This window comes from Panthera onca, chromosome B4 (genome assembly GCF_046562875.1).
Source record: "Panthera onca isolate mPanOnc1 chromosome B4, mPanOnc1 haplotype 2, whole genome shotgun sequence".
In the NCBI taxonomy this organism is placed as follows: Eukaryota; Metazoa; Chordata; class Mammalia; order Carnivora; family Felidae; genus Panthera; species Panthera onca.
In genome coordinates, this window is record NC_138345.1 from 44,454,538 (window position 1) to 44,479,412 (window position 24,875).

Consider the following 24,875-nt stretch of genomic DNA (forward strand, 5'->3'; position numbering starts at 1 on the left):
AGTGATACTGAGCATCTTTTCACATGTCTGTTGGCGATCTGCATATCTTCTTTCAGGAAATACCTATTCAGGTCTTAGGTCCATTTTTTATCATGCGTTTGCATTCTTTTTGTGTTAAGATGTAGGAATTCTTCATATATTTTGGATATTAACCCCTTGCCGGATATATCATTTGCAAATATCATCTCCCATTCAGTAGGTAGCCTTTTTGTTTTGTTGATGGTTTCCTTGGCTGGGCAAATGCCTTGTGGTTTGTCATATTGTTTATTTTTCATTTTGCTGCCGTTCTCTATGAAAACAGATCCAAAAGAATATCGATGAGAAGATCTCCATGAGTTTATTGGCTATGCTTTCTTTAGGAGTTATTGTTGCTGGCCTTACCCCTACCGCTTTAATTCATTTTAGGTTTCTTTTGGGTTTGGCGTAAACATGTAGTCCAGTATTATTCTTTAGCACATAGTTTTCCAGTTTTATAAACACCATTTACTGAAGACTCTCTTTTCCCTTGTGTCCCTTCTTGCCTTCTTGTCACATTTAATTGATCACATAGACACAGATTTATTTTTGGGCTTTTTACTCCATTCCTTTGATCTATGTGTCTCGTGTTCTATACTGCTTGGTTTGCTAAAGCTTTGTAGTAGACTTTGAAATGCAAGAGAATGTTTCTTCCAGTTTTGTTCCTGTTTCTAATGATTGCTTTGGGTATTCAGAGTTTCTTGTAGTTCCATACAAACTTTCAGGTATTTTATTCTAGTTCTGCAAAAATGCTATTAGTATTTTTATAACGATTACATTGAATCCATAGGTCATTTTGCATAATCGGGATACTTTCACAATATTATATCTTCCATTCCATAAGCACAGTATATATCTTCCTATGTATTTACTTGTGTCATCCTCAAATTTCTTCTAACAATAGCCTAAATTTTCAGCGTGTAAGAATTTCACCCCATTGGTTAAAATATTCTTTGGTAATTGATTCTTATAAATGCGATTATAAATGGGATTATTTAATTTCTCTTTCTCACAGAATATTACTACTGTATAAAGTCCACAAGATTTCTATATATTAATTTTGTGTCCTGCAACTTGACTGATTTCACGTATTCGTTCTAATATGTTACTTTGGTGTAGTGTCTCATTTTTTTGTCTAGAAATTAAGTCATCTGCCAATAGTGACTGTTTTGCATTTTCTTTATTAGCATGAATGTCTTTGACTGATTTTTCTTTCCAGATTTCTGTGTCTAGGACCTCCAGTACTGTGTTGAATAAAGTGGTAAGTGTGGACTTCCTGGTCTTGATCCTGATCTGAAAGGAAAAGCTTTTGGCTCTTCACTGTTGAGAATGATGTTAGTTGTGGGCTTGTAATATATGAACTTTATTATATGGAGAGAAATTCCTTCTCTACACACTCTGGGAAGTTTTTTCTATAAATGGATGTTTAATTCTGTCAACTGCTTTCTCTGCATCTCTTGAGACGACCACATGATTTTGATGTTTCAGTCAGTTAATGTGGTGTGACAGGTTGATGGATTTGCAGGTCTTGAAGCATCCTTGCATAAGTGGAACAAACCCATGCAATCATGGTGTTTGAACCTTTCTTGTATTGTGGAATTCATTTTGCTAATACTTGAGTGAGGATTGTTGCATTATGATCAGGGATATTGGCGTATACTGTGGTGTGTGTGTGTGTGTGTGTGTGTGTGTGTGTGTGTTTGTTTGGTTTCCTTGTTTGGTTTTGGTTTCGTGGTAACACTGTCCACGTGGAATGAATTTGGAAACTTTCCATTGTCTTCAGTTTTGAGACTAATTTAAGATGCAGAGGTGTCAACTCCCTTTAAAAGTTTTGTAGAATTGGGACTCTGGGTAGCTCATTCAGTTGAGACTCTACCTCGTGATTTCAGCTCAGGTCATGATCCCAGGGTCAAGGGTAGGAGTCCCATGTCCGCCTCTGCACTGAGTGTGGAACCTGCTTGAGATCCTCTTTCTCTCTCTCTCCTGTCCCTCTCCCTTTTCAAATGCTCTGTCTCTCTCGCCAAGGTAAAAATAAATAAAAATTAAATAAAATAAAACTAATGTTTTCTTGTTGTTGTTTTGCTTGCATGATTTCTACTACCTTGTCTTCCAGGTAGTTGATCCTTCTGCATCCCCCAATCTGTTATTGATTCATTCTAATGTCATTTTAAATTTCCATCATTGTACTCTTCAGGTCTGATTGTTATTATTTTTTTTTAATTTTCCATTTCTTTGCTGAGGTTCTCACTGTGTTCATCTACTCTTCTCTTGGGTTTGGTGAACATGTGGATGACCATTACTTTCAACTGGTTATCAGGTAGATGGCTTATCTCCGTGTTATGTCCATCTTTTTCTGACATTTTATCTTTTTTTTCATTTGGAACATATTTCTCTATCTCCTAGTTTTGTTGAATGCTTTTTCTATATATAGGTAGGATTAATCCAAAGCATTCACCAATGATGCCAAATCATGTAAAATTCACTAATGTCTTCTGCAGTTGGAGGTACTTACATCTATTATTCCTGTATTTATACTCATTTATGTTTTAAATTAAATAATTTATATTGTCTTTTGTTACACGTTTAAACATGGGTTCCTTTTTTTGGCATTTAACTTTAATGAAATCTATGCCTAGCAGTATAAAAAACCAAACTCAAATGACTCAAAATGATATGGGTACTTAGAATTTACTTTTTATGATATCAAGTATTTAACTATTTCTAATAATAGCAAACCAGGTGACCTAGGAACGACAGATGAATTAGAAATGAACAAATAGTGAAAATATCTTTGGATAATGATGGCAAGGTGAATTAGATTTCAAGGACTCTTTTTAAAATAACTTCATTTATTTTGAGGGTGAGAGAGGGAGAGAGAGAAAAGAGGGAGAGACAGAGAGAGGGAGAGACAGAATCCCAAGCAGTCTCCATGCTGTCAGTGCAGAGCCTGATGTGAGGCTCAGCGTCATGAACCATGAGATAATGAACTGAGCCAAAATCAGGAGTCAGATATAAACCGACTGAGCCACCCAGGTGCCCCTATAGATTTATCTCTAACTTTACACCCATTAATTACCAGAAAACAAAATTTTAATATTAGTAAATTTGGGACAAGAGATTTTGAATACACAGCTCAGTCCTTTCTGCATTCCGGGAGCCAAAATAACGAGCCCAATATGGACAATACCTATGCATATTCTCACAAGGTAGACACAGAGAAAATTACCAATTTGATCTTTATATCCCTGACTTCTCTATGATACTTTCTATTCTCAATTTATTCTTTTTTTAAAAATTTTTTTAATGTTTATTTATTTATGACAGAGAGAGAGACAGAGCATGAGCAGGAGAGGGGAAGAGAGAGAGGCAGACACAGAATCCGAAGCAGGCTCTAGACTCTGAGCCATCAGCACAGAGCCCGATGCGGGACTCGAACTCACAGACCATTAGATCATGACCTTAGCTGAAGTCGGACGATCAACCGACCGAGCCACTCAGGCACCCCTATTCTCAATTTATTCTTAATGATCATCTCCCTAATAATGTTCCATATTTATATATCTCCAGTGGTGTTGGTGGATCCCCTAACCCAAGCTCATGAATAATTTCCATGGTTTCATATGGGTATAGGTAAAAATTTTTGCACTGTTTTATGTATGTATTTAGAAATGTAAAAAATACTTTGGGAGAAAACTTGGAGGTGTTCTACATCAGAATGTATTTAGCAGCATCTCTTATTTTTCTCCATTCTTTATGGTAACAGATGCATACGTGTGGATGGGATACTCCACCATTGGAAGGGAAAGGGCATTTCAATCCCTTCTTCATCTTGGACCCTGTAGGACCCCAAATCTACTAATCAAACAGGCTATCATGTCATAGCTTGAAAATCCCCTTCAAATTCTTCAATTCCAAAAGAGACAGTCTTTACTTACGTCCAAATAACACCATTTGTGAGGAGACTGGGGTTCTTGGCCAATAAGGGGAAAGAACAGTTATTGCGACTTGATTTCAAAATATGAAACACATATATGGAAGAAATTACTCTAGTGTTCATACATGATGTGTATTGATTTTCTCACTTTTTGAATGCAGATTTCTTTGGTGTATATCGTCAAAATGATTGTCAGATTACATTTCTGATGTCCTGCTATTTCACTGGGTGGAAGGAAGAAGACAGAACACCAGTTTTATTGGAAAATGGCCTTTATTGAATATTGGGAAAAGCAAAATATGAAAAGATCACAGACAGGAAGAACTTAATGTTCTTAAGCTTTATTTCAAGGATCTATAGGCATCATATTGTTTATTTTTATTTATTCCTACATAAGTTGTCACAATTACGATCATCATGTCACAGGTAATGGCACAAAAACAACAAGCTCTTAAGCCACAACGACTGAGATCTAGTGAACACTCATGGGTCAAGAGGTACTGTTCAAATACTCTTCAAGTAACTGTGAATAAGATACTATTTCTTTCATATTTCTTAGCAGAGGAAACTGGGCCAGAGCAGTTACGTAACTGAGCCCCAGGACTACAAGTATGCACTTAGAAATTTCATGAAGTGACTGTGTTCACTGCCAATGTCCTTACTTTCTACCTTTATGTTTATACCTTATTTGTAAATTGATCAAGGACCGTGGTGAAAGCACCTATACCATTATGTCTGTCAGTATAGAAAACTGCTTTATAAGGACTTTCAGCACAGAAGAAAAAAATCCAGATGGGAAGTTAAGCAAGAACCAAATTTTTAATCTATCTCCCAATCATTTTCTTTTGCACACTTATCTTTTGCAAACTATCTATTTTTTCTTTTGCAAACTTATCTATTCAAGCAATATAATAAAAAACATTCCTATGGCTATAATGGTAGTTTAGGTTATTTTCAGTGAATCTACATTTCTTCCCTCTGACCACTTTGACAAGAGTATACTCTACAGACAGCCATGAGAAGTTGCCCATGTGACTTGTTTTCCCAGTATAATGTAAGGATGTGATCACTTGTTTTCACAATATAATGTGAGAGGGAATGTGATAGCTCATGAGTTCAGGGACCAGGCACTAAGAAACACACTTCTGCTGTTATCTCTGCTACAAAAGATCATATATCAGGCAGCCCGGTCTTCTCAAAATGAATCTATACAGGGATCTGAGCTGAACGTGTATGCAGTCTGGAGTAAGGTCCAGCCTTGATCAGCTATAACAAGTAGTCTGGAGTCAAGTCCAGCCTTGATCAGCTATAACATAACCAACCACAAACAGGTAAATGAAAAATAATTGCTTAATTTTCAATGTCACTGCAAACTTGGGTAGTATGAAACACAAATGTAGTAATTAGCTACAGCTCTCAACAACTATATTCAATACATTTTGAATATTCATATAATTTTTCTAAAAGACAATAGGATTATGTACAGAGAATATAAAGAATATGTCTATATTCACAGATATAAATATATGTGAAATATGAATTTGGTTTTCAAGTAATAATCGACTTTACTCTCTCTCCCTCTTATAATTGAATTAGGGTAGAAATATCTCTGAATCATTATCAAATTACCCAAGTTTGTCTTGAATTCTGGCAATAACTAAACGTTTGACCGACACTGATTTCTGTATATTTTAATTTTTTGTTTTCTCTATTATTGAACATTTTATTTTTTTTGCCTCAAAGTATTTTTTGGCACAGTTGTAAAGACTGACAGAGGTGTGTGCATAAAAACATTAAAAAAATAAATCTTTTCCAAATTATCTGAATCCATGTGAGGATAACAGCAAATAAGACACTGGTTATTATCCAGTTAGAAACCAATGTCTACCTTGAAATGAGTGTAACCTTTGATAGTGTGGCACCAAGAGAGATTCGGAGAGTGCACTTTGGTTCCATTCTCAGAGGAAGTGGGCCGATCTGAATGGCTCCTATACAGCAACCCTGTGGTTGTTCTATGATAACCTCAAGGGGCCGTTCATTTAGTACGCTCAGCTCCAAATACACCCTCAGTGCCCTGTTCTCAGATAACAGTGGAAGATCCTATCCATTTTCTCTCTTGTCATCTCACATGTAATTGACTTTTGTCAGTAAAAGACAATGGAGAGCCAGTGCAGAAAGGGCTCTTCTTCCTGGCTTCATGGTGTTTTCTCTCCTTTGGCCGCCATGGCTTGGTTGCCAGTTGCAGTCTTGCAGGAAGTCACATGTATTCGTCCCACAGCAAGTTCTTGTAGGCAATCTGTCAGTTTCCTGTCTTCTGGTCTTTCCTCCTGACGCTCTGACAGGGAGCTCTTCCTGTTGCCAGTCACAGCCTGATATCCTTCCTCACCAAGTTCAGCCCGTGGAGTGTGGAGCTGATCTGTCCCAGGCCAATCCAGTGAACCTGTCAGCCGTGAAGCTGTGTGTAGCCACATCGTCTTCAATGATATCTGAATCCCATCTTCAGAGAGTAGGCCTGGCTTCAGTGATCCATCCTTTACTTCTATGATATTCTTTGTAATTTTCTTTAACCAGTATCCCTTCCTCTTAGTAAGCTTTCCCTTATAAGTAGATAAATGCTTACTTCAAGTGTCTGTTGTTTCTGTCTACAGACTCAATTCTGACTAATAACCTTGTCACCCTGGGTGGTTCAATCCTCATTTGAGGTCCTTTAAGGGCTAGGACAAATTAATTAACTTGGAAATACAAATGGAATTATTCATTTTGTTGAGGATTTTTACAATAATATTATGATTTGTAATATATATATACATATATATAATTAATTTTACTAAATAGCAAAAGCTTAAGAAACAAATAATATATACCTGAGTATATATATTTTTTTACATTAATATAATTAAATTTGACAAACAGTTCTATAACACAAAGAATGAAGCCTCAGGTACACGTTGGACTTTGGGTGATATATATGCATTGATTCAGATTCGTTCTTGATAACAAATGAAACATTTTAGGGAGTGATGGTGATAATGGGAGGGACCATGAACGTGTGCAGACAGGGGCAATAGAGGATTCTCTGGACCTTCCTCTTAGTTTATTGTGAATCAAAAATTACACTAAAAACATTATCTTCAAAATGTGCAACGAAAACTATTGTATGGCTGTTGAAGTAATGAGTGATGGATTCCTCATAAAAGGTGAAAGAGCATTCTACCAAAATGAGGTAACTAAAATGCCTGGTGCTTACACACATATGGTCTCATTACTGAGCAGGGTACAAAATAAATTTTGTTTGTATCAAAATTGAAATATGGGCAACCGTTGTCACTCTCTGAAGATGCTGACAACCTGAAATACAGAGAATTATACCTCATCAATCTTGCCATAAGATTGCTTATATCTCTTACTAGGGACCATAGTATTTTGAGGAATGAACCATCCATTTTGACTCATACTTATATATCTCAATCTCAAGATTTCCCATACCATTTTCTCTGGAAAAACTTCAACTACTGTGATTATGCGACTGTTCACACATTGCTGTTTTTGTTTCTAAGAACAATTCTTGTGAGGCAAAAAATCAAAAGTTGTCAGGAGACTTACACTTTGGGAGAAAATGTTAAGGCTTTTGGCTGCACAGATGAACTATGATGGCTTCTCTGGGAGCCTCTAATCCATGTAGTAGCAGAGAGTAAATTCAACAAAAACTATGAGAAAACAAATTTTATTGGAAGTCAAATACAAGCTCTTATAATCGTTTGAATTCTGTAATAACAAATAAAAGTTCATCCTTTCTTCCTTTATAGACACTTGCAAATTATAATATAATGTTATGCACTGGACAGTAAAGTATAAAATTATGTTAGTAGGACTAAGTGAAGTGGACAAACTGACCATGAAAACAATTTCAGAGTTTAGAAAATGGATCAAAGGTTAGTAACTTATGAAATATGTACAGTGGAGATTCAAGTCAGAAGCACATTTGTCACCTTCTCACCTAGGATGCTCCCGTGTCTCTCCACCTGCCCACCCCTGGCTCAGTGATCCAGAAGATTGTAGCTTTTACAGTTCGGAGATGCTGCAAAGAGCAATGGTGCTGGCGCCACAGGGGGAGACCTGATCAGCACTGGGGATGGGGACGGGCACCCATTCATGTTTCAGCTCCAAGTGCTGATTTCTCTCGGAAATGATGAAAGAAACCCATACCTGTCCTGGTCGGAGTTAGCAGTGTTTGTTTTAAGCACTGTGACCCCCATAAATACAATGGAAAGACACTGGATGTGAGAATATAACGGAGGAGTTGACATTCGCTCTCCAACACTCTTAGCTTATGGAAAAAATAGACACACATGGAGAGGAGACCAAGAGGAACCCAGGAGAAAGTAAGAGCACAAGGACACTTGGGAACTGAGAGTAAAGGTCTGAACAGTCCCCTCCCGCATTCACACACAGACACTGAGGTCACACTGCAGAACATGGAAGCTGTACTGACCTGCAGTGTTTGAACACACCCTTTCTTTAAAACAAAAACAAAAACAAAACAAAACAAAAAAAAAAACACTAGTAATTAACATCAAGGCTTCAAAGTCAAAGGTCATAAAAGTAAGCAATAAGAACACTGAAAAATGGAAGAAAACTATCAGCAAACAGACATCAGTGGAGAAGATGCTGCCATAAAGTTTTTACAACAAAAAACATAGGAAATCTACGAAAAACGAAACAGAATGCATATTTACTAAACTATATTTTAAAAAGTGTCTAAATAGAAAGTTAAAAAATGTGAAGAGAAATTGGAAAATATCTTCCAATGAAGGGAAAGCATATGTCAATAGCAACTTCTAATGGGCTAATTGCTGCACATATTAGAAAAAAGCATTGAAAAGTCCTTCTTATAAAGATATGTAAACTATACAGAAAACTTAGTTGAAATAATTACAGGAGCATGTGATGGCAGTAATTTAGCAAGTAGGAAATATCAATAGAGAAATAAAAGTATATGAAGAAGCCACAGAGAATCTGAGTGAACAAATACATACCTGAAATGGAAAATTCACGAAATTTTCTCTAAAGAAAGTCTGGGATTAGATAGAAAAGAACTGATGAACTTGGAGGAGTAACAAAATTTATTTATTTCTTAGGATGAGACGGAAAAAAAGAGAGGAATTTACAGAATTCAGAGACTTTCAAAACAGTGTCAGGAAAGCCAGCGTAGGTCTAAGTACAATATGAGAAGAACGGAGGCAGAAAAAAAAACAAGACAGCAATCTTAAGGCACGACGAATGAACAGCTTACTAATATCATTTAAAATATTTATAGACACCAGAGATGTAGCAACTGCTAACAGAATGAGCACATACAAATCAACATCTCATGACATCATAATAAAATGACCAAAGAACACCGGCAAATACAGACAAAGAAATAGTCTTGAGGGAACAGAGTGGATTGTGAAGTGACTTAAGTCAGTGTGAAAATCAGGGATGAGTGACACGTCTTTCACCTCCATCAGCCTTACGCCACATTATCTGCCACAGAATCCATACCCCTGCCCTGCACACTATTTCCGCCTGGAATGGGATACAAGTAACAAGATGAAGGAACAGAAAGAGACAGACCCTAAGCCCCCCATGGAAACAATCCCTTAAAAATATTCAGTCACAAACCATGTATAATCAGTCTAATCAGTTTTGATAAGGATATCAGAACGATTCAAAAGGGAAACAACGGATCTTTTACAAAGGGTGTCTGGAAACTGACTACCCACACGCAGAAGAATGAAGTTGGATGTTTACATTTACACTGTATACTGAAATTAACTCCAAATGAACTAAGGACATAAATGTAAGATGTAAAACTATAAAGTTTCTCAAAGAAAAAAGGGGGTATATTAAACAACATTGTATTTGGCAATGATTTCTTGGCTATGCCACCGAAACCACACAGCACAGAGGAAAAGTCCATTGTAGATAAGTGGGCAATATCAACCTGAAACATTTCTGTGCATTAAACGGCATGATCAGCAATGAAAATACAGAGTGGAAAAAAACACTTGCAAATCATATCTCAAACAAGAAAATCATATCTGAAATACATAAGGAATCTACAAGGCGGTAATGACTACAGCAAACACCAGAAACACAATTAAAAAAATGGACAAATAAATGAAATACACAAAGTTCCAAAGAATATATACAAATGGTGAAACATCATATGAAAAGATGCTCAATATCGCTAATGAGTAGAGAAATGCAAATCATTTTCACGATGAGTTATCACCTTATACTCATTATGATGGATGGAACACACACACACACACACACACACACACACACACACATACACACAATTGTGTTGGGGCACCTGGGTGGCTCAGTTGGTAAAGTCCGAATCTTGGTTTTGGTTGAGGTCATGATCTCACAGTTTGTGGGTTTAGCCCTGCATGGGCTTTTGTTGATGGCGTGGATCTGCTTTCAGATGCTCTCTCTCTCCCTCCTTCGGCACCTCCCCTGCTTGCTCTCTCTCTCTATCTCTCTCTCAAAATAAATAAATAAACATTTCTTAAAAATGTGTCAGTGAGGAGGTCGAAAAGGAGGAAACTCACACACGGTTTTTGGGAATGTAAATTGGTCAGCCCCTATGAAAACGTGTATGGAGCTTCTTCAAGAAATTAAAAATACAATTACCATATGAATCAGCAATCTCACATGTAGGAAACTATCTAAAAGAATTGAAAGCAAGATCTCAAAGATATATATACACCCATGCTCACTGCAGCATTATTCATTAGAGCCACGGAGAAGTCACCCAAATGTCCACTAAGGGATGAATGGAGAAAGAAAGCATAGTATACATATATACATAACACTGTAGTATTATTCAGCTGTAAAAATGAAGGAAATCCTATCACCTACTACACTATGGATGAAACTCCAGGACATTATGCTAAGTGAAATAAGCCAGTCATACATACGAAATAAAAAATAAAACTGTATGATTCCACTTATACGAAGTATCCAAAGTAGTAAAAGTGATAGAGCAAGTAGAATAGTGATTGCTCAGGGTTGAGGGGAAAGAGGAGAAGGGGAATTATTGTTCAGTGAGTTGAGTTCCCATTTTACAAGGTGAAATTTCTAGATATCTTTTGGGCAACAATGTGATAGTTAACACTCCTAACATGTGTGCTTATGTTGGTTAAGATGCATGATCTAGGGGCGCCTGGGTGGCGCAGTCGGTTAAGCGTCCGACTTCAGCCAGGTCACGATCTCGCGGTCCGTGAGTTCGAGCCCCGCGTCAGGCTCTGGGCTGATGGCTCAGAGCCTGGAGCCTGTTTCCGATTCTGTGTCTCCCTCTCTCTCTGCCCCTCCCCCGTTCATGCTCTGTCTCTCTCTGTCCCCAAAATAAATAAAAAAACATTGAAAAAAAAAAATTAAAAAAAAAAAAAAAAGATGCATGATCTAGTGAAATGCAATGTAAGATGTGAGACTGTATAATTCCCACTATATGACCATCTGGAAAAAAACAAAATTATGGAGACAGTAAAGAGATCAGTGGTTGACAGGGTTTAGGGGGGAAAAGCATGGATAGGTGAAGGACAGAGGATTTTGAAGGATGGGAAACTATTCTGTATAACTCCATACGTGTCCTTATATATTTTTGTAAACTTTTAAAATGCACAACATCAAGAGTACCTGAAAGTAAACTATGGACTTTGGGTGATAAAGAGGTGTCAGTACAGGTTTATCAGTTGTAGCAAGTGAACCACCCACTGAGGGATTTTGAAAATGAGAGAGTCTACGAACTGCTTGTGCATTGACACACAGACAGTAGGGGAATGCAGAAAACCTCTGTGCTATGTCTGAGTTTTGCTATGAAACTAAAACTTCTCTAACAAAGTAGTCTATTTTTTTAACATGGGTAATGTGGTAAATGTTGTTTTGTTGTGTTTTGTTTGCAACAGCTTAAGAATAAAATGAAAGGCAAGCCAACAAAAATAGGTGATCATAGCAAGAGAAAGAGAAAAACAACTCAGTATATTTAGGAAAATAACAATATGATTAATAAATAAGTTTCACCACGAAAATACTTTAAAAAACAAAACAACAACAACAAAAAAAAAAAACCAACTCCCCGCACACACACATAAAAACCCAAAACAAAAGAAAACAAAGCAAAAAGACCTGTCAAACAAGAATTATAATTCAGCAAAGCTGTCTTTCAGAAAGAAAAGATGCATAAAGACCCCACATCAAACACAAAACTTAACAATTTTTGTTAGTACACCTGTCTTTCAGAAATGATCTTCAAGCTAAAAGTAACTGATGTAGATGGTAAGGCATACCCACAAAGAGGAATAGAGATCAGCAGAAACGATAGATGCGTCAGTAAATTTCAAAACCTGTGTATTTTTCTCTCTGAATTTTGTTGAGAAAGAAGATTATCAAGGTCATTATTATAACACCGTATGGTTGGATGAATACCATATGCCTTATATTTTTTAGCAGTTACTAATATTTGTGTTGCAAAGTCACCACGAATGTTTCATTTCAGGTCTCTAATGTGAAATCATGAAAGCATAGAAGGTTCGTTGATGAATAACTAGTGTTCAGTAACCAGTGCTAGCTGGCCTCATTACAACGTGGGTAGAAGGATGGATTTCCCGTTCTCTCTGAAAACAGATTGTTCCTATGAAAACATTCTGAAGCTGAAATGGTGTAAAGTGAAAAAGCAAATAACATTAACTTACATGGAAAAATGAGCATTTCCTGATATAAAAAGCAACCAGCCTCCCATAACCCATAACACATATAACCTCCTTAGGCTTTTCTGACACCTCAAGACACGCCTTGTGAGTGGATACACAAAATAAATTGAGATGAAGCACAGACACTCAAAAATACAGTTCAACCCTATGCTTGATACTGATACACAGAGTATATAGTTTCTGAGAAATGAACTTGACAGGACGAATCTTGCTGCTTGGGGTGTGAGCTGACACTAAACAGTAAAACTAGCCCTGAACACAATTTTCACTTTTCGCCTTTTGTCCTAAACACAAAAATCCCCTTCTGATTTCCGTTGTTCAGCAAAAACTGGTATTGGTGTAGGGCTTTCAGAGAAGCAAAGTGAGGTAATCCAAATTTTTGGAAAGTTGAGGCACACCTATAATAGGTGGTGGAAAGGAGCTTGTTAGTGGTAATTTAATATATTTTATTGGAAATTAGTCAGGATTCATGGGGCGTAGATGACAATCAGTTAATTGTATATGTGTAAAGAGTGCCATGAGCAAGATGGAGACTAGGAGGTCATAATGCTCATCTGCCCACAAAATCAGTCAGAACAGTAACTAAACAACTTCAAACTAAAAACTGCTCAGGGTAAGCTCTAGACAACAAAGAAACACCAAAAATCTGGTGCCGATCAAAAATCCAGGATGGTCCCATGGAAAGAAAAGGAAGCATTTGGCCTGCATCACCCAACCCTGCAGCTGAGAGCCACTTGGCACCTGGAGGAATCCCCTCATGGAGAGTCACCTCATGGAAAGAAGGGGAGCAGGAGAACCCACTAAGCTTCAACTATGGGGATGTCTGCAGCTTTTGCAACAGAAGGAGCCCGTCCATTCTAATCCCAGTTGTTGGAGCAGCCCAGAGTGTGCCCTCTACACCTCCTCCCAGAGGATGGAGGTGTTGCTATGATGAGACTTGCCTTCAAGGGCTCCAATTCTGCTCTTAGGGATTGGTGGCCATAGCACGTCATGTATACAAGACTAGAACTGCGTCTGATTTTTGCCCACTCTTGGTCCCAGCTTAGGGCATTGTGTCACATTACTGAGGCTGTTTCCTGAGACCTGACCTCAGATCCTAAGGTGTGCCTTAACTGCCACTATGGGTGCAGATATTTGCTGCCTTGAGCCCCACTCACCGTATTCCATTTAATACCCTGTGTCTTCATTGCAAAGGATGCTCTTGCTATTTGGAACCCCAAAACCCTCCAGGCCTAGACACTGAACTGCCATGGCTAACACCTGAAGACTTTTCTCCACCTATGGTAGCTCAAGGCTCTGACCCTTCATTGGTAGGCCAAGTCACCACTGCCTTGAGTCTCTTCTCTCCGGTCCAACTGTAGGGCTCTGAATCTCATTGCTGCTGCTATACCGCTACATACCCAAACACACTTTCAGCTTCCACACTAAAGCCTAAGCTGTCATTGGAGACCAAGAATCTAGAGGTCTGTGTCCAGATCCCTGGGTCCTGACACATGGCTTTCACAAGCCACCACTGGATCATGCTGCTGCTATCTTGGAACTGCCACTTGGGACAGAGTGGAAACTTGGACTCCCCATCCCCAGCATATGTTACTACCACACACTGCCCATGGCCCCAGTCACCAATGAACCTTGTCATCCAGGGCCTCTGTACTTGCTACAATCCTCTGCTAGCCAGAGTCGCAAGGGTGAGTCCCTGAGACACAGGTAGAGTTTGCGTGGAATATCTACACATGTCTCCAACCGAGACCCCAGCGCCACAGCCACAACAAATGAACCTATGCACCAAAAGCCAGTTGCTTTGGTAGTTCCATCTGTGCCTGATCTTGGGCAACAGATCCAATACTGCTACGAAGGCTCTGAGGTCAGCTTGCCATACCAGACCCCAAAAAGGATCATCTCACAAGATCTTCTTCCTGTAGAAAGCAGGAGACAATGGGATGACATTCTGAAAGTGGTCAAAGGGGAAAAAAAATATCAAACAAGAATGCCTTACTCAACAAATTGTCATTCAGAAATGAAGAAGAGATAAAGACTTTCCCGGCATCCTAGAGGATGGTGTATCAAAGTTTCAACTCTTGCCACAGATGGCAGTCAAGGGAAAGCAACAGCATGACTCCAGTGGTGGTTTTTAAAGCCATGTGTCAGAAGAAATTAGACATGTCCTACAGAAATGCTAAAAGGAATTCATTCAATTGAAACAAAAAGACAAAAATTGGTAACATTAAAATATATAACAAATGGAAAAACATTGGTATAGGCAAAAGGAAAAAGACCCTTGACTTTGGTGTAGGTAATGATTTCAGGGATAAGTCAGAAAAATCACAGCAAATCTAAAAAAGAAAAGAGGGACTGCATTAAACTAGAGACCTTCTGCCCAGCAAAGGAAAGAATCAAATAGTTGAGAGATCATGGAGAGAAGAGAAGAAAATATCTATAAACCAATATCAGATAAAGGACTAATATCTAATATATATAAAGAACTCATACAACAGAATAAAAACAAAGAGAGAAATCCAATGTAAAAAATGGGCTAAGTGCCTCAGTATACATGTTTTTGAAGACATACAAATGGTCTTTGTATGTATATTGTATGTACATTGTATGTATATTGTCTTTGTATGTATATTGAACATGGTTGTTCAATATCAAGAATCATGGAAATGCAATCCTTTGGGATTGCATTTCCTCCAGTCCTTTGGAGGAAATGTAAATTGGTTCTGCCACAATGAAAAATAGTACGTCACTCTTACATATGTGTTTACAGGAAGTGATCAATCGGGCACCTGGGTGGCTCACTCGGGAGAGTGTTCAACTTCAGCTCAGGTCATGACCTCCTTGTTCATATGGATGAGCCCCATATTGGGCTCTGTGCTGAAAGCTCAGACCTATAGCTTCCTTTAGATTCTGTGTCTCCCTCTCTCTCTGCCCCTCCAGACCTCAAAAATAATAAACATTAAAATTTTTTTCAAAATAAACAAAGTAACTGATCAGCATCTCAAAGGTATAGCTGCACGCTCATGCTCATTGCAACATTATTTGCAATAGCCAAGAAATGGAAGGATCCTGAGTATCTGGCAACCGGCATAAAGTTAAAGAGTGTGATATATATACACGTACAAACACAAGACACACACGTACACTCACAGTGAAATATTATCTAGCCAGGTGAAAGAAGGAAATCTTGCCATTTGTAACAAATGGATGGACCTTGAAGGCATTATGGTAAGGGACAAAAATCACACATCAATAGACAAATATTGTATTGTCTTTCTCATGAAATCTGATAGACTGAACTGGTAAAAACAAAGATTAGAATGCGTTTATCAGGGACTGTGGGTTGATGGTTTGTGAAGATGTTTAAGAATACAAATTTACGGGACTCCTGGGTGGTTTGGTCGGTTAAGCATCCGACTTCGGTTCAGGTCATGATCTCAGGGTTTCTGAGTTTGAGCCCCACGTCAGGTTCTGTGCTGACAGCTTAGAGCCTAGAGCCTGCTTCAGATTCTGTGTCTCCCTCTCTCTCTGAACTTCCACCACTCATGTCTGTCTCTCTCCCTCTTTCTCAAAAAAGAAATAAACATTGATTTTTTTTAAAAAAAGAATACAAATTTATAGCTAATAGATAATTTTTGGAGGTGTAATGTACAACATATGATTACAGACAACATTGCTGTATATTAAACTTCAAAGTTGCTAAGACTAATTCTAAGCTTCTCTCAACACATACAAAAAATGATAAATATGTGACATGAAAAGGTGTTATCTAACATGGCCATAGTAATCATATGGCAATACATAAATTTATCAAATGAACAGATTGTCAGCATTAAATGTGTGCAATGAGAGATGCCAACATCATCTCCACAAAAACAAACAAAAGATAGGTTTGTAATACCTACAACTATTGCTAAGGAAATAACTTAAGAATATACTAAAGACAACAGTAGAGGAAGTAAAATGGAACACTAATGTAGCATATGTTCAATACAAAAGATGTGAGGTAAAGTGGAAGAGGAAAACAAGACATAAGTATAGAATAAATAGCAAATGCGATACCTAAATCCAAATATCCCAGTAATTATACTCATGTGAATTAAATAAATATTCCAATTATAAGATAGAAAGTGTCATCCTGAATAAGAGAGTAATATCGACCTATATACTGTCTGTAACAGACACACTGTAGATTCAGACACAAAGAGGTGAAAATAAAGGGATAACAAAAAGTAGACCCTATTACCAGTAAGCAAAGATGTGAGCAGAAATGGCTGTTCTAATATCAAAGCAGCTGTTAAAACAAGAAATATTAATAGAAAGTACAAGAAACATTTCCAAATGTTAAGCCTGTCAATATAAGAGGAAGATCAAACAATTAAAAACATACATTATTTACCTAAGAACAGAACACTTAAACACAGGAAATAGAAACTGACAGAATTAGAAGGGTAAGTAAACAATTCAATGAGTATAGCTGAAGACTGAAATCTCTTCCTTCAGTAAGACCAGCTTGTCACAAAAGCAGGAGGACTATGGAAGACTGTCAAAATAGTGGAACCAGCTTCACATAACTGACATATATAGAAAGTGTTCTAGGTCATCCATAGGGATCAAAAAGTTCAAGGATGGAAGCATGGAAATATTCAAGGTATTTCCTCTGAAGACAAGGAAACAAATGAGAAGAAACAATGGAAAGAAATCTGGGAAATTTCCTAAAATATGGAAAGTGAGAGACTCCTGAAACATGTACAGTTCAAAGATGAAATCTTGGAAAGTATCTTGTACTGGATGAGAGAAATCACCTTGTACTGGATGATAATAAACTGAAAATACATCAAAGCTTTTAGGATGAAGCTAAAGTAGTGTTTACAGACAATGGGTACCTTTGTCAATCACACACAAAGGAAGAATGTTATCAATGCACGATCTCAATTGCTTCCCTCTCAAGCAGCAATGAGAGGAGCCAGGTAAGGTTATAGAAGGAAGAAATGACACACATACATTTAGCTAAAAACTGATCGTGAAGGATGTATAGTAGAATAACTCAAAGCAGCCCCAAATGACCAACACCCAAATATCCAAGAGCATCCACAATAGAATGGGCGAATGCAACCTAGGACAACCCGACAACAGAACAGCAAAGAGATGTGGACCATTGACAACTTCATGCAGCTACATATGGATGAACCACACAAGTTTGGCTTCGCCTGAAAATGCTAAACATAAAATATGCATACTCTATGATTCTATTTCTATAAACCGTTTTTAAAAGGCAGACAAGAAGTTGGTAGGGGCATTTCGCAGTGTTGGTAATATTCATTTTCTCGTTCCACGCAGTGGTGACACTGAAAACTCGGCCATCTGCTGGCACGTGTACCATGTGACCCATCTGTATGTGCCTTGTACCACAGTAAAAGTATCAGAGGACGATATTATGAAGAAATGCGAATATATTTAAAACTAGATGGAACATTGGAAAAAATCCTACCAAATACAACGTGTGAACCAAAAGAAATAGATATAAAAATATCAGAAGTGTCTTAAAATTTCTAATACAGGAGGCGCCTGGGTGGCTCAGGCTGTTAAGCATCCGACTTCAGCTGAGGTCGCGATCTCGCGGGTGCGTGAGTTCGAGCCCTGTGTAGGGCTCTGTGCTAACAGCTCAGAGCCTGGAGCCTGTTTAGGATTCTGTGTCTCCCTCTCTCTGTGCCCCTCCCCCGTTCATGCTCTGTCTCTCTCTGTCTCAAAAATAAATAAACGTTAACATATTGAAAAATATATAAAATTTCTAATACAATTTTTTCTGTAACTCAGAAAAATTTTCACACTCAGTTAGAAAGTATTTAGATGTTTATGAATAAAGAAAAATGTAATGCCAGCTTAAAAAGCAAAAAGAAATCATTGTAGGGTCAGAAAAGGAGGCTAATGAAATATGTGTCATATACTTTTTGATGGGAATACTAAAAAAAGAAGGAAATTACATATCAGGACAATCATAAGTAGATTTATTGAAGTAGTGCCCTGTTGTATTTACATTTGAAATGCCATAAATAATCTTCATTTATCACATTAGCAAAGAAGATCAATTGATGTGATTTCCGTGATACAGAAAGTAAATGATAAAACTAATATTTATTATTTTTAAAAAACCTTTCTAAAGGGGTGCCTGGGCGGTTCATTGGTTGAGTGTCCAACTCTTGATTTGGGCTCACGTCATGATGTCAGGGTTTGTGAGTTTGAGCTCCGCATTGGGTTCTGCACTGACAGAGAGGAACCTGCTGGGAAGTTATTCTGTCTCCATCTCTCTCTCTCTCTCTCTCTCTGTCCCTCTCCCATGCACTTTCTCTGTCACACAAAATAAATAAATAAAAAATAAACATTACATAAAACCTTTAGAAAGATATAAATGAATAGGAAACATCCATGCAACGATCCTGAATAGGTAGCATAACTCTGAAAATGAACTTGAATAAATTCACCGTTTAAAAAAGGACAATTTTGTCGGCACCTGGCTAGATCAGTCATTTGTGCTTCTGACTCTTGATTACTGCTCATGGTTCCTGAGATGGAGCCCCAGGTCAGGCTGTGTGCTGACACCATGGACCCTGCTTGGGATTCTCTGCCTCTCTCTCTCTCTCTGTGCCTCCCTCTGCTTGCATTCTCACTCTCTCAGAATAAATTAAGAAACATTTAAAATAAAAAGGATGATTTTTAAAGTACAAAACAGACATAAAAATACATAAGGACATTAATTAAACAGATGAGAAAGGGCAACATTTGTACCCACACAATATGAAATGCACAATTACACAAAAATGCAAAGTCATTCAGTGGAGAAAGTAGAGTCTTTTCAACAAATGTTCTGGAAACAATGGAGTATCAAATATGATTAATGATTATATACTTTATAATACACTAAAGTGCTCAAAATTCATCACACATAAAAAAGTTCAAATGTTTTATTACAAACGCATGACCTACAGTTGGCCAGAGATTTGATAGAGATCCATAGAAGAAGATATTGATGAAGTGTAGTTCGTCAAGATAATATCTGCTCTTGGAAGAGAAAAGACAGTCATAAACTTGTTAAGAAACATTTACAAACCACGCATCTAATAAAAGACTTGCCGCCAGGGTACATAAAGAATTCTCAAAATACAATGAAAAAAAAGTAAGACTATTAGCAAAATGTTTCAATAGATACGTCACCAAACACCATGTATAGATGGCAAGTGAGTACAGGAAAATAGGTCCAACACTATTAATCTTAGGAGCATTCAAATGAAAGCCACCCCAGACCAGACTTTCTGTTCTGGAAAGATGGAATGGATAGACGTTTCCCTACTCCTGCCACCAATACAGCTACAATCCCTGAGCGTTATACATAAGATGACATAAGATTCAGAAAGGTAATGAGAAAGCTGACAGATCCCAGCCCTGGAGACCCGAGGAATGACGTGGTGGTGAGCTCTCCGGAATTTCCCTCTACCCCACGTAGACTGGTGTCAGAGAGCCTAGCAAACCACAGACACCAACAGGTACACACCCAAGTCTCCACAATGTTTTTTCTCTCCGGTCAAAACAACAGAAAAAAAGGCATGCTAGGAAGACAGAAAATTTTAGACACTAATTGGGTGATTCTAATAAAAAAAAAACACTGTTTTTTTTATTAAAAAAATAAAAAAAAATAAAATGCATTGACTATCCACCAAAAAAATCAACAGGCATGCAGGGGGAAATCAAGACATTCTCCGATAAAGGAAAACTGAGAAAATGTATCACCACCAGACCTGCTCTGACAGAACTCCTAAAGAGAAAAATTGGTAAAAGAAGGCCTCTTGAATCATCAGGAAGAAAATGAGAACAAAAGAAAGAATAAAACTCTCATTAGGTCTAATGGACTTTCCTTCACTGGGTTTTCTAAATTGTTTGATATTTGAAGCAAAATTATCAGTTGAAGCAAAATTGTAACATCTATGTGATTCTCAATGTAAGTAGAGAAATACTTAGGGCACTTACAGTATAAATAGGACATGGTAAGGGTCCATAGAGGCAAATAAGTCTCTGTGTTTTACTCAAACTGCCGTGAGTTGTGATGGGCTGTATAGACTGTGATCTATGAATATACAATTATCTGTATAAAGATATATAATATCTATATTCTTTATATGAAGGAGATTAGATCATATGTGTACCTATATACAACTTTAGGTATATGAAGTTGTTTATGAAGAAAAGACCTACTTTGCTATAGGATGCTCTGTCAATAAGATCATAATTTAGAAAAATATAACCTTCACTTTTATCTCACAGCATCAGAAATATAGCATCACTAAAAATAATTTCTAATTGGATCATAAACCATAATTAAAACCATAAGGCATCCTTAAAACCATAAAGAAATAAAGAAAAAGGTAAATTCAGGAAAGTAATGTAGGACCATATGTAACATATGTATGAACATATGTATGAACATATGTAAATACAATTATGGTATATTTATACACTTTTATTTTATTATGAAACCAATAACATTTATATAACTTAAATATACTATGTAATACGTCACTATGTGTAATAAATGATTATACATATGATAGGTGGAGGAAGACAAAGAAAAGACTTTTCCTAACATAATTATTCATAATACCCACATGGGAAAAAGGAACTAAATTTCTGAGAATGGTTTTTAACATGTCATATTCATAGGAGAGCAGTGAAAATTCTCAAACTATAGACAAGTGTGTTACTATAGATGGATTACAAGTAGCACCTGGGAGAGAAGTGAAGCACACATAAAAATGCACCCTGAATGATTCCATTGATAAAATCCCCAAAATAAGCAGAGATATTTCATAAAATGAAAATGGGCAGGCCTGATAAAGGCTCTAAACTTCTGTCTCATGATGTAATTTAGAATTGTGTGATTCTAAGTCTATTGTAATCAATGTGCACAATCATACGCCTAGTTTCCTTGATGTGTTGTAAAATGAAATAGCAAAGTTAATTTCAGACAAAAGAGCATTTCCAGAAGAACAGGTTTCTATGAAAAGCAAGAACTGGAAATTATCAAATGTACATTCAAGGTATAAAAGTATAAATAATGTGTCAGAAAGTAAAACCATGGGATATTAAGGACTTTAAAAGAAATAAACTACAAATACATAAAACTATTGATGAATTCTGGAAGCATAATATTAACTGACAAGCATTTAAAAATTTTTTTTAATGTTTATTTATTTCTGAGAGACAAAGAGAGAGCATGAGCAGGGGAGAAGCAGAGAGAACAGGGAACTCATCTGAAACAGGCTTCAGGCTCTGAGCTGTCAGCCTGACAGAGCTTGATCTGGGACTCGAACTCACCAACCTTGAGATCATGACCTGAGTAGAAGTCAGATGTTTAATAGACTGAGCCACCCAGGCGCCCCATTAACTGACAAGCTTTTAATAGAATCTGGAAACATTTGAAAACTTACCTTGTCCTCTTCATCATCATAGTAGAGCAGGTTAGAGTTCTTAGAAGCACAGGACGTCAAACTCTTGTTCCACGATTTTCCCTCAGTGCTAACGTAATAGCAATTGTTGGAATACGTAAACCACTCTTTCGGACAATGACAACAGAGACACGCTGGAGAGAGATTATGAGATATTATCCAAAAAGCTTTGAATATTACAAAATGAAACTTTACATAGTGTATATGGATACACATATGTGTACATAACATTCGTAGACCCTCACAAGCTGGTAAAATTAAAACAAAACACACACACACACACACACACACACACACACACACTCAGAGAAGAGTGAGGCTTTCATCCCCTAATTTATGTGCCCATATAAAGCAACCACAAAAATGTCCATCTATACATGTCCTGAGAGTCACTGAACAAAATCAGCTTTATGGAATGATTTATCTTTTATCATGTTATAGGAGGAGGAAATGTGAAGCAATTGGTAACAATGGCTATGGTGATTTTAAATGAGTATTTCTTCATATTGTTGTCTAAGAAGTAACACTCTCCTATAATCATTATTACCTACCTTAAGATAGAGATAGGAAGACACTAAACTAGTAGTAGAATTTTGCAAGGGATATTGTACCTTTCTGGATTGTTGTTTCCAGGGATGTTTTGTTCTGCGCTGGTCCTTCAGTAGCTAGAACATTAAAACAATTCTCAAAAAACATAATTTTAAATAAAATAAATCATAATATGTTGAGTTTCTTAGTTTGAAATTGGGTGTGCTATTTTACCAGACAAATTTAATAAAATAATGAACATGAGGGGGGAAATACTTCAAAAGCTTAAAGAACCAAACCTCACCATCTCTTACAATATTTGGTTTAAGCAATCTCAAGAATTAATGCATATTTCACCAAAAAGTCTCTTGTATGACTTGCCTTTGAGTTATTAAATCCAAATATGTGTTTAATTCTCCCTGTATTTATTCTCTTATTTCTACTTTAGATAACCTCTAAATGATCATTCCACACTTAGAGCACACATGCATTAAAATGAGATAACAAATTCAAAGTGTTACACACTATGTCGAGGAACTAATGATCAGTAAGGTGAAAAATTCCCTTTTAGTCATTCAAACACGTACTTACAGGGGATAACAGCTATTGTTACCACAGTGGACATCAAGACGAGGCAGAGGATTCCCAAGATACCGGCAATGAGCTTCTCTGGACATGAAGGTGAGTAGTAGGAAGAGAAATGCAAACACTGAGAAAGGATGCCTGGAAACAATCATTTACGAGATATACAAGCAAGAGAACCGACAATGTACAGGGAATCACATACAATAACCTGCACCTCAAACCCATCACTATCATTGGAATCTTCTCTCAGAATATACCAATGCATTCAATTACAATACCATATTCCAACCTCCAGCTCTGGTCCTCACAAATGAAAACTATGTGAGATCACTTCCTACTCTTTCCCTACACCCCTACACCCCAACTTCAAATCCTAAAACAGACATACTTGTCTGCATTAAATGTTTTACCTTTGCAGGGAGAGTTCTTGCCATTCCCTTGAAGGGCCCGAGAAGCATTTTGAAGATTCAATTCTGCATAGGCTATCTCCTCCTCAGTTACTGAAATGGACCACTTCGTGCCCTTAGGTTGCACTTGCTGTCTTTGTGAGCCCTTAGCATGATGGAGTTCCGCATAAGTCACGCCTTGGTTGTTCATGTCTGCAGCTGAGTAGTGTCAGCTACAATGTGGATGAAACTGCCCTGAAGGTCTTGATCAAGAGTGTGTGTCATGTGCTGACGACATTGCTAGTCCAGTGACACCGTGTGGGGTGCAGGGTGAGGAATACTCCTCATTTGCAGTTGAATAATGTAAAATCTGATACTAGCTTCCACAGAGCTTGAAATAAGTGTTTCATTATAGAATAAATGTTTTTTTACAATAATAGCGTAATAATACTGATTGGAAAACATGTAAGGCACTAAATTAGTGAAGAAGAAAGGAATTCATGAATAATACTGTCCTCGTGAATGTAAGGAGTTTCCACAGGCATATTTCAACAGTATTAGAATACCCAGGTTAAAATTTAAATGTTGTATTAGAAACAAAAGTGTTGCACCAATTTTTTGACAATGTTAAAGCCATTATTGGTTAAAAATGAAAGGCTCTAGACGGGAGAATATTATTTTTAGCATATATTGGAATTTCCTGTTGCAAATGACTTTGATTTAGATATCTTTACTAAAATATTGCTATCAAAGCAATATTTTATTTTGAACATCTATGGAGTCGTGAGAATCGTTAAATTTTAGAAGAAATATTTTATATGTTTCAAAATGTTACATGACACACTAAAATTACCCAAAGCAGGAACAATGGTGAAAACAGAAAGAAACAAAGCATTTTTTAAAAGCGGACTTAACATCAGAAAGTGACAACTGATTTAGTGGCAGAAATATGAAATCATAAAATGATAAATAAAAGGGTAGATCATTTATGAAAGCACACATTTGTCACAAGCTTCTAGAAAGTTCTATGTTTTCAAAGGCAGTGATGGCAGCTCTAGGTGTATAGTTATGCTAATAAATCAGAGAAATGTAATTTCAGACTTCAGTCAAGGAGCTGTGCAGTCAGTGAACTCTGGAATTATTCCTGTCTCTCCAAGTACAAAGTACCACC

General features: G+C 37.1%; 1 protein-coding gene across 1 annotated transcript; it reads right to left on the bottom strand.

Annotated features, from left to right (window-relative positions):
- Positions 1-7,176: 7,176 nt before the first annotated feature.
- Positions 7,177-23,915, bottom strand: LOC144616825 (NKG2-A/NKG2-B type II integral membrane protein-like). Its single transcript, XM_078449194.2, has 6 exons — positions 23,729-23,915; positions 23,325-23,456; positions 22,817-22,870; positions 22,188-22,312; positions 7,553-7,656; positions 7,177-7,297 (listed from the first exon to the last, which is right to left on the bottom strand). Exons 1-6 carry the CDS (start codon positions 23,913-23,915, stop codon positions 7,177-7,179), a joined length of 723 nt encoding a protein of 240 aa, XP_078305320.1.
- Positions 23,916-24,875: the final 960 nt, after the last annotated feature.